Source organism: Equus asinus, chromosome 4, assembly GCF_041296235.1.
Source record: "Equus asinus isolate D_3611 breed Donkey chromosome 4, EquAss-T2T_v2, whole genome shotgun sequence".
Taxonomy (NCBI): Eukaryota; Metazoa; Chordata; class Mammalia; order Perissodactyla; family Equidae; genus Equus; species Equus asinus.
In genome coordinates this window covers 31,442,897-31,459,290 of record NC_091793.1, presented here as the reverse complement: position 1 = coordinate 31,459,290, position 16,394 = coordinate 31,442,897, and the positions used below count along the sequence as shown (strand labels likewise).

At 37.2% G+C, this 16,394-nt stretch overlaps 1 protein-coding gene across 8 annotated transcripts in view; it reads left to right on the top strand.

Annotated features, from left to right (window-relative positions):
• ATP2B1 (ATPase plasma membrane Ca2+ transporting 1) overlaps nt 1-16,394 on the top strand; it is a 122,697-nt gene that overhangs the window by 77,763 nt on the left and 28,540 nt on the right. For all 8 annotated transcript variants that reach the window (XM_070507041.1, XM_044743933.2, XM_070507042.1 and 5 more), the window contains 7 exons: nt 8-148; nt 2,757-2,795; nt 3,537-3,698; nt 5,198-5,412; nt 8,531-8,773; nt 10,143-10,384; nt 12,993-13,230. In XM_070507041.1, coding sequence (XP_070363142.1) covers nt 8-148; nt 2,757-2,795; nt 3,537-3,698; nt 5,198-5,412; nt 8,531-8,773; nt 10,143-10,384; nt 12,993-13,230 — 1,280 coding nt within the window. The remainder of the gene's footprint in view (nt 1-7; nt 149-2,756; nt 2,796-3,536; nt 3,699-5,197; nt 5,413-8,530; nt 8,774-10,142; nt 10,385-12,992; nt 13,231-16,394) is intronic.

Here is a 16,394-nt window from a genome sequence, read left to right as displayed (position 1 = left end):
GTTGTAGGTACTCATGTAATGGAAGGCTCTGGAAGAATGGTAGTTACTGCTGTAGGTGTAAATTCTCAAACTGGAATTATCTTTACCTTACTTGGAGCTGGAGGTGAAGAGGAAGAGAAGAAAGATGAGAAGAAAAAGGAAAAGAAAAGTAAGAATCGCAGTTTACTATAAGAATTGGTATGTGGAAATGCAGCAACTAAGATCAGAAGAACTGGTACAAAAAAGTACGCTTCTTCCATGAGATTCTGAAATGAAAAGTTCTACGAAAAGTTAATTACCCAGTATTGCACTTTGAAGTGGTAGAATTAACGAATGGGGAGTTTTCCTTTCAGACCTAACAGTCTATGAAGCGCCTTTAGTGAATACATTGAAGCCTTTACCATAGCCAGACAGATTCAGCATCTCCTGAGACACTTCCATTGGCTTTATTTTGTTTTTTCTGTTTTTTTCTGTTAACTCTTTTAATTTTAATTTTTTGTTAATTAATTTTTCTGTTAATTCTGTTATTCTGTTAATTCTCTAGTTTTAGAATCTCCCTGTCATCTGACCAGCAAAATGAATTAAACTCTCACTTTCTATTTGTTCATTTTTTCTGCTACTTGAGTAGTAGCCTTCTTTGTCAGCATCTCACACTTTGGTCCCATTGAGCTTTTCATCTTTTTCAGATTTTCTGCTAGCATTCACATTTCCCAGTCTGTACTTACGCAGTTGGTTTTTGAACATAAGACCAAGGCTTCACTTTGACACTTCTTAGGTTTGTCTTGTTATATTCAGCCCATCATTAACTACCAACATTTTTTTGTTTTGATTGCTGTCCGTCCAAGTGATCTGTCATCAACAAAGTTTATAATCACAGCTTATCTGCAAGGATCTTATAAGCAGCTCTGTCCTATGTAAGGAAACAGCTCAGAATCACTTAGCTGGGGGCCATGTTCCTTTTTTTAAAAAGCCCTCCCCACCCTGCTTCTCAGTATCTGCTGTACCACCCTTTTCTCCCATTCAGGATCACTCCTCTGGTGCTTTTTCCCTTTAGGCTGAAAGCAGTTAACTGTGGTTTAACCACTTAGATTTATTTAATTTTACTTAGGAAAGTAAGTGCATGTTTCTCTCACTCAGAAGTATTTTGAGATCTAAAATGAATGCCTCGCTAAAGTCTTGGTTTGCACTACAGAAGTGTTTTGAATATTTAGGTGTTTTATTCTTTGAGTTTTGGCTTTAGCTATGCAATCTGTATTTCAAACTGAAATGTGTTTGAAAAGTTCTGGCTGCAAGCGAGGGTAACAAGCCCCACATTCTAGGTTTCGCCTATCCCACTCCTCATAATAGCCCTCCATGTGCCACCTTGGCTTTCTTAACATGGAGTGGAAGGCAATTTGAAAACCCGGAGTAATGATACCATTTATTGAGTGCTTCGTGTGCATAATCTCATGAATCCTCACGGCCATATGACGTAGAGACTGTTATTCTTTCTCCTGATGTGTAAACTGAGGCTTATGGAGGTTGTATAACTTGCTCAGATCAAAGATCTACTAGGTGGCAGTCAGACCCTCTTATCTGGCTCAAGAGTCTGTGCTCTTTTAACTGTAACACTGTGTAGGTCCTGATTTATAGGAGACTGAAGTCAGCAGACCCTATTAAAACAGAAAGGGAAGTTTGGATCATGACTTTATTCTTATTGACCCCACAGTGTCTTTTCCAATAAGCACCCTTCTTTCTAAGATTTTATACCCCTGTTTTTTATTAATCCAGTCAAGAGTATTCCCAGGAATTAACACATAACTGATTATCTACCATTTTTGATTCTTGGGGGTATTTTGGTTTCCTTTTTAGAACAGAACACCATTTTTCCATCTGTGGGTTTCCAGCTCTCCTCCCGTTCCCTTGACTGCTTTGGTGGTCACTCCAGAGGGTCCAGGGTGATGGGTCTCAGTTCCCTTCATGGTCTGGCTCTCTCTCCAAACTTGAGCTCATTAAATGTAGCTAGGTATTCTCTTACTGTCTCCTCCTATCTTGAGCGTCTCTTTCTTCTTGACCATGTTTGGTCCACATTTTCAAGTTTGAAGATAGCTCTCCTTGATAGAGAAGCTGGAAGAAAAATAGGCTGAATGGTTCTACTTCCACTTCCTCTTTGTCATTTTTAATATTATACTGCCTTCTCCAAACAATAGACCCATACCCTCCTGGATTACTTTATTGCTTCAGACGTTCTCATCTTTCTGTTTTCTCCACATCTAAGCTAACTTGGGAATTACCTTACGTGGTAGTCTCACTGGCTTATTTTGTATCTTCATATTCTAGTTTTACTTGCTTGCCTCTCCCATCTTTTACACATACCATTTTTGTTCTCACTTCTGTCAAAGCTCTCCTGTGTGCCTCTTGTCTTCCTATGACATTCCTCCCTCTCTTTCTACCCCTGCCCTTTTCTACTTTCTTAGGATTATATCTGTATTTAGTTTGAAAACCTCTTAGACCATATTTGGGTTTATTACAGTGTAAAAAAGAGTAAAGTCTTATGGAGAAGTCAAACAAGTTTAGATGCCCCAGATTATTTTGGGGTATTCCCCTGTGGTTGAAACCTAGGGAGTGTTTGCCCCAGCAGGTCATGATAAGCCAAATGCTTTCTAATTTGTACACACACACAAACACAGGTCATTGTGTAACAGTTCTGTTATAGAAATGTGAACTACGTTTACATAATTTAGCAGGGCTGTATTCATTTCTCTTGGAAAGCTTTAATTCCCATTTTGTTCCTACAGATAAGAAACAAGATGGAGCTATTGAGAATCGCAACAAAGGTAAATTCAGAAGGATAAAAGTACAGTTAGCTTGTTCTCGTTATATCCAGAAGTGTATCTACTGTGTAGTATATTCATCCAAGAGTAGGACACATGTAGCAGAGAAAACAGTATGTTAACTTGGGTAACCTCTCTTCCAGTGCCTTACTCAAGCTGCCTTTACAGTGTTAAATAATAAGATTTTAGTTACGTCTTAGGGTAGTAAACTTAGAAAAATCCAGATGTAATTGACTTTAAACTTAAGTGTTTGGGATATTTTTACATCGGTTCCTATATAATTGCTAGAAAAAATGCATAAGAAAATGTATAACGTGTTTTTTGCATTTAAGAGTATAAACCTATGTACATTTCTCTATATGTATGGTTATACATAACGTTCTATGATGGTCATAACGTATATGGGAGGAATTTATGGTGTTTGGAATGAGTCTCATTATCTACCACAACACAGGGGAAGAGAAGTGATGGGGTATTTAGCTCTTAGTTTTAGGACCTTTTCTTCTTATGCCCCATCTCTGTTACCTAGCACAGCATTCTCAAATCTGGTTCAAAATGTCACAGCCTGGTGTCACTGTTGTCTTATTTTCTCTTGGTGGACATAGACATGCACACACACAAAGCTGAATGTTTAAATCTTTTCTAGTTTATGTAAGAAACTGGTTTCTTTAAAAAATTGTTTGCACATGTTAATGGATGTGTACCCTTAAAATGTACTGACGTTATATTTGCTCTTAAATGTAGCAAAAGCCCAGGATGGTGCAGCCATGGAAATGCAGCCTTTGAAGAGTGAAGAAGGTGGAGACGGTGATGAAAAAGACAAAAAGAAAGCAAATTTGCCAAAAAAGGAAAAGTCTGTTTTACAAGGGAAACTTACAAAGTTGGCTGTTCAGATTGGCAAAGCAGGTATGATCTGTAAAAGAAAATAAGGGGTTTTGTTTTAAAATACACTAACTTTCTACCTAAAAATCATCTTTTGACGCACTTAAGGCTCAAAGTTGTTGCTTTGTGAGTGGAAAGGGAGTTAAAAATATTTTCAATTTTATCCACAGTGAACCAGGCCTTGGGAGTTATTGTAAATCCTCATAACATGATTGCAGCTTGGGAGCTGTATCTCCATTTTACTAGAGGGAGGTGTCCTCTGTCAACTAGCTAATGAGTGGTCAGGTTAGGAGTCACGCGAAGTCTGCCCAGTCCATAAGCCCATGCTCTCATCTCCGCGTTTCTGGAGAGGGGGCCAGCAGTGAGGTTGTTCAGTGCACATTACCCAACTATATTTTCATGAAAAGGAATTACGGTACACATCTTGCTGTCTTCCCACTATCTATGAAAAAAATTAGGTGTATGTTTTTCTAAAAGTTACCATTTACTCTAATTGAATGGATTTCAGCCTCCTGGCGAGCCTGAAGTTACTAAATTGCCTCCGTCCCTGGGAAACGCCTGTTAGTGGAACCACTCTTTAGGGGGAAAAGGAAAAAGCAGAGCTCTTAGCTTAAAACAGTGCATGCCCTCCAGCAGTGTCATCTTTGTAAAAGAACATGTGTGGCTGAATCAGCGTGTATTATTAAAATCACTTAAATTGCATCATTCTGTTACTTCCTGGGAATGTGTTGGGAAAAGTCAAATTTTTGCTTCTGTCCTCAGAAAGCTTATTATCTAATAGCAACTATTTGCTTCCTGTAATATGTAGCCAGATGGTAATACCAGCTGATGTAGTGTTGGGGAAAAGGGTGGATTTCAGATGGTGATGGCATTTAGTAGACAGTGGGTTGGGTTATTAGACCCAGATATGTGGACATGCCTTATTTTTGTTACTCATTGATAAGGGACTGAATATCCTATAAAATAGAGAGGTCAAAGATTTGTGATACGTGATTAATTCTGGTTTTCTAAGTTAATAAAGCAGTAAGGATAGATGAAAAGAAATTAAGACAGAATTATTCAGATAATTTGTTTTTTTCTTAAAAAACGTAGGTTTGAATTGAATGTTTAATTCCAAGGCTCTCCATTTATCAGATTCTCATCAACTTCTCTTTCAGCATTAGGCAAGTTGCCAACAGGTAAAGCACCAGCTTATGCTAAGCTTTTGGTGTTTCCTTAGCACTGCTCATTATTTTGTCTCAGCTTCAGTCAAAAACCGAAGATAGAATTAAGTCGAGGAAAGAATCGTAAATGCTTTTCTCCCAGCTCTCCTGGGGACAGGGCTATACTTGGAGCAGAAATTAAATCTGACAATGTCACAAGATGAGTTAGGTGCAAAAAAGGAGGTAACTGTTTCTCAGAGAAATTAAAATAACTGTTACCAAACCAGTTATCATTCTTCCAGTGGCTAATATGTAACTAACGATGGGTAGTGTCTGGAATATTTAAATAATTGCATTTTTCTTTTTTTTATATACTGAAAGGTTTGTTGATGTCTGCCATCACAGTTATCATTCTAGTATTATATTTTGTAATTGATACATTCTGGGTTCAGAAGAGGCAGTGGCTCGCTGAGTGTACACCAATTTACATCCAATATTTTGTGAAGTTCTTCATCATTGGAGTTACGGTTTTAGTGGTAGCTGTACCAGAAGGGCTTCCGCTTGCAGTCACTATCTCCCTGGCTTATTCAGTCAAGGTAAGTAGAAAATAGTTAAGGTGTTATGCTAAGTTTAAAGACTCAGCTGGTGTATAAAATGCACATCTGGTTGCTCTTTTCTTTCTGGTCCTGAAAATAGGAGATTTCCATAAACTTACACTGTTTCCTTTAGAAATGCTGTCATCAATTTCCTCCTCTTCCCCCCCAGTTAAAGATCTCTGTACATCGAGACCCACACGTTCCTGGGAGAGCAGCCTTGACACAAAACTGAGCACGACTCTGCTAGGCAGAGTTCTGGCTTAATTTTTCATTTTATGATAGTTAATGTTGTCAAGTCATGTCCCCTGCTCTTTCCCATCTGTCAAATTAAAGTAAGGACGTGTGTCATTTACCTGTGGTACGAGAGCAAAGAGAGTTTACCGGAGTTTGAGCTTCTGTGCCTCCTTGTTTCCACCCTTCTGCTCCCATCACTCCACAGTTGAGCCTTCACACGGTAGGCAGACTCATGTTTCTAAGAAATAATTCACATCATATTACTTCCTTGTGTAAAACCCTCCAGTGGCTTCTTAGTGCACTGAGAAGAAAATCCAAGCTCATTACCATAGCCCGCAGGGCCCTGCCCAGGCTGGCTCTTACTTATCTCTGGATGCTCCTCTCCTGCCTCTCCTCTCGTCTGGCCTCACCAGCCTTCCTGCTATTCCTCAAATATCCCAGCCATCTTCTCATCTCAGGGCCCACTTGTTCCTTCCTTTGAATCATTTGCTCACCTATCTTATTCACATCTCTTCAAATGTCACCTCTGACCACTCAATTTACAGTAGCTCAGTGCTTGTTGTTTTCCAGGTAAAATGCTTGAAAGTAAGCTTCGGTGGCTTTGCTAACTGCTGTTTACCTAAAGTAATAATCTGTTTGAAGATTATTAATTTATTTTTATCAATTTTATTATATGGAAAAGGTATGGATTTTTTTAAAAAAGGTTTAGCTTGGTCAATTTTGATCTTTCTTTCAAAATGGCTTTGCAAATAAAATTATACTTAATGGAAGAATGCTGCTCTTCTCAATTGTCTAACGTTAATTAGCAGTTCTCCTAAAGTAGCATTGCTGACAGTGAGCAATACAATTAGTCGTAGTTTCTACTTCATTATTATTATCTCCAGTTTTCCCAAGTATTTTACAATAGACCTGTCACGATAAGAGTATTTTTTGCTTTCTGAGTTTATTTTCTTTTCAGGCATTTCACATTTTCCGTTTCAAAAATCAAATGTTAATTGTGTCCAAGTGATGATGAAATACAGTATAATCATCCATTTGTCCTTTTTTTCATGTTTTAAAATATTTAGAAATAATTGAGTTCAACATAAGTTTTAGATGCATTGATCAGTCATTTTACCACTACTGTCATTAGTTCATTTTGAATAGTCATTAATGATACTAATTTTTCAGTTGATCAAAAAGATATAGGCGGGACTGATTTGCATTCCTTTAATGGAAAATGAATAAGAGCATTTTTTTTTATTAAGGTTATGAAAGTTAGCATCCTTGTGAAATTACAGTTGTACATCATTATTAGTCATGTTGTAGGTACACCACTTCACCCCTAGTGCCCTCCCCCCACCCCCCTTTCCCCTTGCAACCACCCATCAGTTCTCCTTGTCTATATGTTAACTACCACCTATGAGTGGAGTCATACAGAGTTCGTCTTTCTCTGTCTGGCTTATTTCACTCAGCATAATACCCTCAAGGTCTATCCATGTTGTTGTGAATGGGACGACTTTGTCCTTTTTTATGGCTGAGTAGTATTCCATTGTATATATATACCACATCTTCTTTATCCAATCATCAGTTGCTGGGCACTTAGGTTGGATCCATGACTTGGCTATTGTGAATAGTGCTGCGATGAACATAGGGGTGCATGGAACTTTTGGAATTGCTGATTTCAGGTTGTTAGGATAGATACCCAGTAGTGGGATGGCTGGGTCATAAGGTATTTCTATTCTTAACTTTTTGAGGAATCTCCATACTGTTTTCCATAGTGGCTGCACCAGTTTGCTTTCCCACCAACAGTGTATGAGGGTTCCTTTTTCTCCACAGCCTCTCCAACATTTGTCACTCTTGGTTTTGGATATTTTTGCCAATGAATAAGAGCATTTTAACTACTGTTCTTTAAGCTTTTATTAAATGTTTATCTAACCCAAATTAGTCTTAATGGATCCTCTGTTAGTGTTTTGCAAAATTGAACACATTTTCTTTACTGCAGAACTTCATTCTTTTAATCTTTAATATTGATGCAAGTCACAAGTAATTTGGAAGGTATACATCTTTCTTCACCATATGTATTTCTTCAAGGAACTGGTGTTTTGTGTATCAGTAGTCAGAGAACACACTTTGTAAAATAACTCTATGTAATTTTTAACCCATTCCACATATGTTTTGAGAATTATCAAGCATTTTAACTTAAATGCCTTTTGATTTTAGTGAAATTAAATGCCTTTTAGTTTTAGTGAAAACTCTTGGTTTTTTAGAAACTATCTTTTTTGTTTTTGTAAATCAGAGGAAGAGATGATCATAAGGAACAGAATACCAAGCATACCAGCATATGGAAAAGATAAAATGACCCATTCTGGGTTTGATGTGTTAATCTATCAGAGTCAAAAAAAAAAAAAAATCAGGCAACTACATACCTACCCACAAGCTCTATATTTTAACTGATGAAAGCTTCTTTTTCTTTGGTGATTGATACAAGAATCTTTTGTTTTCCACTTAGTAAGGAGACTTAATCCTTAAATGTGACGTACTCTTGCATTGCTATAAGTACCTCTGTACTTAGAGTATAGATCGCCATTGTTCCTATAATGCAAGGACACTTCGCAGAAGCTGTTGGAGGCATATTGTCAACATGATTTGCTTGTGGTTGCGAGTGTCTATATTCATTTACTAGATTATGTTATGCAGCAGTAAAGTGATTGAAACCACAGAAAGCTAGTACTCTCTTTAGCTTATTTGAATAGGTCAAATACACTAAAATTCTTCCAGTATTAAAATGGTGCTTAAACTATAAGTTTTAATTCTGATTTTAAAGCAGTTTATACTCATTTTAATATAATGAGATGACTGGTTTTATATGTAACTTAACTAGATTCTTTTTTTGTCACTGTAGAAAATGATGAAGGATAATAACTTAGTACGGCATCTGGATGCTTGTGAAACCATGGGAAATGCTACAGCTATTTGTTCAGATAAAACAGGAACATTGACAATGAACAGAATGACAGTTGTTCAAGCTTACATAAATGAAAAACATTATAAAAAGGTTCCTGAACCAGAAGCTATTCCACCAAATATTTTGTCCTATCTTGTAACAGGAATTTCTGTGAATTGTGCTTATACATCAAAAATATTGGTAAGGTTTCTTTAATAATTTATATGTGAAAATTAGGTTTTCAGTTTGTAATGATTAGACTGTAGGTAGCTCTTGAGACCTACCGTTACTATATATAAATTGAAGGCACTGGATTGTGTTAAGTTTTTGAAAGGCATATATCCATATAATGTATATAAGTTTTTTTTGCTGCAGTTTGCATTATGAGTAAGGTCTGTTGATCAACATATGCATTCTGTTTACTTTTATTTTTCTTCTCCTATATTTTGAATTTTCTTTGTTTAGAAACTCAAGCTTTGTAACCAGTACAAGTTCATAACTTTAAATTCTTACTAAGCTCATTTTGTGAAAGACCAGGCTATCTTACTGTAGAAAGTCAACTCTCAATTTTCTGCAGAAAATTTTGAAGCCAGATTTCAACTTAATATGTTTTATGTATGCTTGCTATATACTCTGTTTGGTTTCTCAGTAGATCCTACCTATAAGGTGATGTTTAGACCTTTTGGAACTAACTCTGTAAAGGAATTCTAGACTTATGCTACCTTAGAATAAAGTATTTTGAACTTTGCAAGTTTTACAAGTCTCATTTATAGCATAAAGCATGAAATTATTTGACTTGATATGTGTTCTAGTGATTTATGGATGAAGACCGTGAACAAAATTAATATTGCAAGTTGTTTAGTGAAAATATGCATGAATTGGATGATTGGAGTGGAAGGTTATGAGATCTTGGTTCTAGATCTAGCTTTGCCTTTTACTAGCTGAAAGTCTGAGCTTTACCTTCTTTAGTTCTTAGGTAAAGATGATCATATCTGCCCTTGATACTGTTATAATGACTGTATAAGGTGGTATTTGTGAAGACACTGTGAGAGAAATAAAGTTTTTATATATTTTTAAGGGAACAGTGCTTTATTTTAATGTATATACTTTTATTTTAAGACATAAAAATTTGTAAAGTAGAGTTAATTTTGAATTATTTAATGTAAACCCGTAGCGAAAACAGGAAGAGACAAGGAAAGGAATTAAAGTTTATTACATCCCACTACATGTCAGGAACCAACTTTAAACATTACATGTCTTATCCCCTTTAATTCTTGGGTCATAAGTGCTCCTGTTTTCCAGATGCTGAAGCCAAGGACCACAGCAGTTGGGTAACTTGCCAAAAGTTCACATAGCTAGTAACTGGCAGGGCTGAGATTGGAATCCATGTCTGTGTTACCCCAGAACTCCTTTCTACCTTACCTTTCTGTGTCCCTCTTTGAAATGCCAATATTAGTAGAAGTTTCCTATATAATTTTGTTTTAGAATGTTGTGTTCTGTTTTACATTATAAATTAAATTGTCATGAAGAAACAAGATGATACTAGCTTCTAAACCTTTTTCTCTTATAGCCACCAGAGAAAGAGGGTGGATTACCTCGTCATGTTGGTAATAAAACTGAATGTGCCTTGTTGGGACTTCTTTTGGATTTGAAACGGGATTATCAGGATGTTAGAAATGAAATACCGGAAGAAGCACTGTACAGAGTCTACACCTTCAATTCCGTTAGGAAGTCCATGAGTACTGTCCTGAAAAATTCAGATGGAAGTTTTCGAATATTCAGCAAGGGTGCATCTGAGATAATTCTGAAAAAGTAAGAGTAAAATGCTTAGATGAATAAATTGCTAACTGTAGTTGCTTTCTGGAATGCCTACTATGCTGTTATTGTTGCTGTGTTCTTCTTTGTGAACCTCAGGCATTTGATAGGACCTCAGTTTTTTTGGTGTATTTTAATGGTGTCCAGATATCTGCCCGCGATGTTCTACCATTTTCATACTCCAGCTGCTTTTTGTTTCTTAGTATTTTACTGTAGGGAAAATAAGGTCATTACATTCAGTCTGGTAGATTTAATAAAATTTGTTCTTAGACATGTTGATTCCGTTATTATGTAGGATTATGAAAAATACAAGCATCCCAGGAAGAAAAACGCAAGTTTATATCTTCAGTGCTGCATTGTAGTTAGTGGACTCGAAAATGTGATGAATGAATTATAGATTAGTTTTTAGAATAGCAAAGCACTAAAATTAGATCTTGAGAGTTCTCCTTTTATGTCAGAGTGAGGTTTTATGATATTTATGCTGCTGCACTGTCAAATTTAAATATCTCCTGTCATTTTGAATGATAATCTTTCTTTTGTACTGTCCTTATACAGACCAGTAACTTCAATTTTGACATTACATGTTTATGTATAATTTCCCTAATGCTTATGTGTTGTTACAGGTGTTGAAATTATTTTGGTTTCTTTAATTTCAGTAGAGAAGTAGAGAACCTTAAAACACATTTAAGAGCAATTTTAGAAAATTAGAACTCATTTGAAATTGTGACATTTAAAATATTTCTACTTTTAATTTGCCTGTATGTGGATTATGATCCAGTGTTATCTTAATGAACACTTGACAGATTGTCTAACAGGTTTAAGAGATAAGTATATAAATAAATGAAAATGTAGCATATGACAGACGTGTACAAAGGTTTAGAGTGAGAGATTGTACTGTGAAGGATTTGGCGTTTAAGGTAGGTTTTGTTATGAAGTAAGAACATCAAGGTGTGAAGGAAGCTCTGTCAGAGGAAACGAGGTGGGGATATGCAGGCCAGCTGGGGAGAACGGCTAGTCGTAGACTTCAGCTGAGTAGTGATGGCTTTTGTGACGTGTAGGCCATATAGAGCCTTCTTCCCGTCTCAGGATACTTGATTATCTGATTTTAGTGTGAAAGGTTAGAAATCTTGCATCCGTGGCTTGTTGGGTAGCAGATAGATGGTACATGGGGGTTTTTTAATCAAAACTAGTCAGGCTTCGACTCTTCTTTTGCGACTAACTAGCTTTGGGATGTTAGGCAAATTCTTCCTTTAGCTTCCATTTTCCTCCACTGAAAAAGGGGTGATGACCACCAACTCTGTGGCAGTGAAAGAAAATAATGCATGTAAAGCATCTAGTGTGGAATCTGATAGATAGTGTACAGTAACTATCTCCACAGTGATATTTACTTTTTGTTGTGGAGGCTCTTTTTAAATGTTAGGCTGAGCAGTTAAAACAGTGAAGTAAGCCAGATAATGCAACTGAAGCATTTTTTTTCATCAGGTAGAGGAATGATCAGAGTTGCAATTGAACATAAGTCTTGCATCAAGGAATAAGGTGGATTGGGAGGAAAAAAGGATGGACTGGAAACAGTTATCAATTAAAAGGCTATTACAATAGGTCTAGCTCCAAGTCAAAGCCAGAAGAAGGCAGTGTCAGGGGACTGGAAAGGAGAGGAAACATTTAGAAGACTGTTGAGAGCACAGATCTATGGAACTTAGGAGCTACTACTAGCTAGGCGATGAGGAAAAAGTAAGTCATTCAAGTGAGATTTTAGACGTACGTTGACATTGTTGGGAGCGATATGGATGTCCGTTGGATTGGCAGTGAGGAGGCAGTTTTTCGTCTTACATGCAGTGAGTTTAAGGTCCTGGTGCAACATCCGAGTGGAACTGTTCAGCAGTGATGGAAAGCTGCTGAAAACTGTCAGAACAGAGAAGACGTGGATTTGAGAATCACCTGCCTAGAAGCAGGAGGAGGCGGCATCACCAAGGGAGAAGAGCAGAGAGACAAGTGTGGAGAAAATAAACTTTAAATAGGGAAGTACACAGTGTAATTTGATTCACTACATAGTGAAAAGGTTGTAGTTAGTTTCACTGAAAATAAAACTATTTTGGCATTATCTCTCTCATTCTAATAGAATACTTATTTTAACAATAAGTTACTTTTTTTCTTTCATAGTTAAAACAATATAGGTGATGAAACAGCATCTCAGGTAAGGAGTTGATTGGATTTGTCTTTTTAATTTGAAAGAAGAAAATATGTGTGAATTTTGTGTTAATTAAAATTAATGTCTCATTCTTTACCAAAATGGACAGGTGTATAGTTTACACTCCTCTGCCACTAGGGGTTCTTTGTGAAAATGTAAATTACTCTGCATTTCCAGAAGATTAGGTTTAGAGAATGTCTAGAGTAACTGCTAAAGTGGAGAATTATGAACTGAGAACTATCTGTTTTTAAATGAGTGAAAAGTGAATATGATTTGAGTGTATAAAAATGCAGTATATTTAATTCTCTAAATTCCAGATATCAGATCCCATGATTTCTAGCCCTTCCAGTTCACTTAAATGGCATTAACCATTATTTTTGTTAATTATTGATATTTGGATTCAACATTTCCTTTTAGGTGTTTCAAAATCTTGAGTGCTAATGGTGAGGCAAAAGTATTCAGACCAAGGGACCGTGATGATATTGTAAAAACTGTGATTGAACCGATGGCATCAGAAGGCTTGAGAACCATATGTCTTGCATTCAGAGATTTCCCAGCAGGAGAACCAGAACCAGAGTGGGATAATGAAAATGATATTGTCACCGGCCTTACATGCATTGCTGTTGTGGGGATTGAAGATCCTGTGAGACCTGAGGTGGTGAAACGTTCTGTGTTCTGCATGTGCAGAATCTCTTAACTATAGAGGGTCTAGGCACTAGCTGTAACCAGTTTTCTAGTAAAATTCTCAGTGTTTCTAATTTTATTATTTTCTGTGTGAACCCAAGATAAGTATTACAAGGGCTGTTATTTCACTTTTCTCTATGGTTTTTGATTAGACAGCTTCTCTTTGGGATCCCATGTGTTTATAGTACCATAACCTAGCACAGTGCCGTGAGCTGGGTAGGTTTTTCAGTTGGTATTTATATTACATTAAATAATAAATGCCATGAAGTTATTTGTTTTCATGGTCTCAGGACCAGCACTGTCCAATAGAACTTTCTGTGATGACAGAAATGTTCTTTATGTTCAGTACAGTAGCCAGTAGCTACATATGACTACTGAGTTCTTGACGGGTGGCTAGTGCAACAGAAAAACTGAATTTTTAATTTAATTTAACTTAAATTTAAATATCTTGCTACTATGTTAGACAGCCTATAGTTGTAGAGGTTTTTGGTTGTTTTCTAGTTTAGTTGAGCAGCTCCTGTGTGCCAGGCACTATACTAGGGTACTAGAGACATAAAGGTTTTTGAGATCTGGTTCCTGGCCTGAAAGAATTCACTGTCCTGGGTGGGGATGGACAAACACGTGGTAGTTATAACCCAGGATGTTAGTACATTGTCAGATACATACAGAGCATGTTTTATGTGCACAGAACATGAGCCCCCAACCTAGTGTAAAGTACAGAATCTTTTTATTGAATACTTACTGTGTGCCAGATTCTATGCCAAGTGCTTTACGTGTATTATTCATTTAGCATTCATCTCTATGAGTGATGAGTATTAATACTCTCATTTGACAGACGAAAAAAAAATTGAGTTGTATGGAGGTTAGCTCTAGACCGTAGAGCACGTGTGTTCAAATCCTGGCTCTGTCTAAAACACATGTGCTTAAAAGCCCACTATGCTACATTAACCACTGGAGGGGTAAGTAAGACTTCCTAAAGGTTAATTACCTGATGGAGTCTTAAAGGCTGAGGAGGAATTAGCTAGAGCAAGAGAGAGAGCGGTAAGCACATTCTGAGCAAAGACGCGACATAAACAAAAGGACAAAGACAAAAACAGCTTCTGTTTGGTGACTATTGACTAATTGATTCAACACCCAATGTGTGGTACCAGGCACTCTTCTAGGGACTGCAAATACTACAGAACAAAATGTCGAGGAATTTATATTCTAGAGAAGTAAGATACCCAAACAGAAAAAAATGATAGGTACACAGGCGGTATGCCAAGTGAGAACACGTTCTGTGAGGACTGAGACTTGGTCCCTGCCCTGATGGGCCTTATGCTCCGGATGGCATGTGGGGGATGTAACATCAGGTAAGACAAGTACGGGTGTGATAAGAGCTATAAGGATATGCACAGGGTGATGAAATAAGGTAACTGAGAGAGACCACATTAAGAATCTCTGAGGATATGACATTTGAGCCGAGGTCTGATGGCTGAAAGTGAGCCATAGCTGCAAGAAGAGTGTTCCAGGCAAATGAAACAAAAAATGCAGAGCCTGAACTTGAGAAAGTATTTAGCTATTTCAAAGATGGAAAGGAGGCCGCTGTGCTCATAAGTGTGGGCAAGAAGGGACAGATGAGATTATCTTTGGCCTTGCTAGCAATAAGGGCTCTGAATTTTGTTCTGAAATTCAGTGGGAAGTGATAAAAAAAATGCAGGCTAGGAAGTGACATGATTCATGTTGTTACAATACTAGTATTGGGGGTAGGGTATAAGAAATCAGAGAGAAAGAAGAGTAAAAGCAGAGAAGCCAGTAAGATGATGGCAGTGTGATCCCCAGGCAAGAGATGATCATGGGCTGGAACTCCAGCTGTGGCAGGGAGGATGGAAAGAAGGGGATGATTTCAAAATAAATGAAGATACCGATAAGAATGAGTATGCTGGGTTTTAATACATTGTTTTTGACATTGTTGAGGTGTCTGAAACATCCAGGTATATTCAAGTAGGCGTTTGGACCTGGGAGCCTGAGAGTGGTGTAGGCTGGAGAATTCACCTACGAGGCTAAAGGAGATCTCCCCAGGAAAGCATATAGAGAAGAGGGCTTAGGATGGAAACATTTCCACAATTAGACGTCTTATAGAGGAGGGGGAGTCAGTCTCTACCTTGCCTAACTGGGTGGGTAGTAGATGGTATTACCAATGTAATAAGAGAATCAGGAGAAGCAGCCTATTTAGAGATCAAGATAAATTCACTGTTGGATTGTGGCATTTAGAATGCCTGTAAAACATCCAGGTGGATAATATTTGCCAAGCTTTGGTCAAAGGAAACCATTCAAAGTTTTATACATTGACTTATGGCTTAAATCTTTTCTAAATATAATATTAAATCAGCATGTCTGCCACTTTTGTCCTTTGGAAAAAGTATTGCTATGGTTGTGCTCTTGGCATTGAGGTTGACGGGGAGTTTTATCTTTTTTTAAACATGTAAGCGGCACTTTATTTTTTCAGTGTCACAAAGTGAGATGGGTACTTTTATACTAAAGTGAGACAGTGTGATATGAAACAGCTTTCTCTGAGCGGGTGTTCTGAACTGTGTAGTTCTGGTGTATAAAACCTTGCTTAACTAGCTGGAGTAAGTCCAGCTTGTTGCATATGCATAGGTGCTTTAACAAGATATTTGGCTTCTCTCCAGTTTCTTATCTGTAAAAGTAGAGGTAGTTTGTGAATTTCAAGTGGGAGTATTTGGTGGTTAGCAGGCAATTAATAAATGTTAGTTTGGCTTTCTTTTATTTGTTATATAATTTTCACCTGAGACCAGTTTCTCCCTCTTTTCCGTTCTCCTATTCCAGATGATCTCGAGATACCACCCAATCATTGAGTGCTTAGATAGGCAAATTTGGGGTACATTTTATCTCAAATGAGATACCAGAATGTATATTACATTTATATAGCCAACTAGTGTTTTCAAAATCAAATACTGATTTTTGTTGTTAAATAATAATCTGAGCAGGTTCTGTCCTTGCGCTCGCCTCTGTGTCCCTAGCACCTAGCATAGTGCCTGGCATTCAGTACGTGTTCATTTGAGGGAAGGCATATGATGTTCCCCTTCAGTGATTTGAACGACTAAGAGTTGACAAGGTGAAAGGAAGTACTTC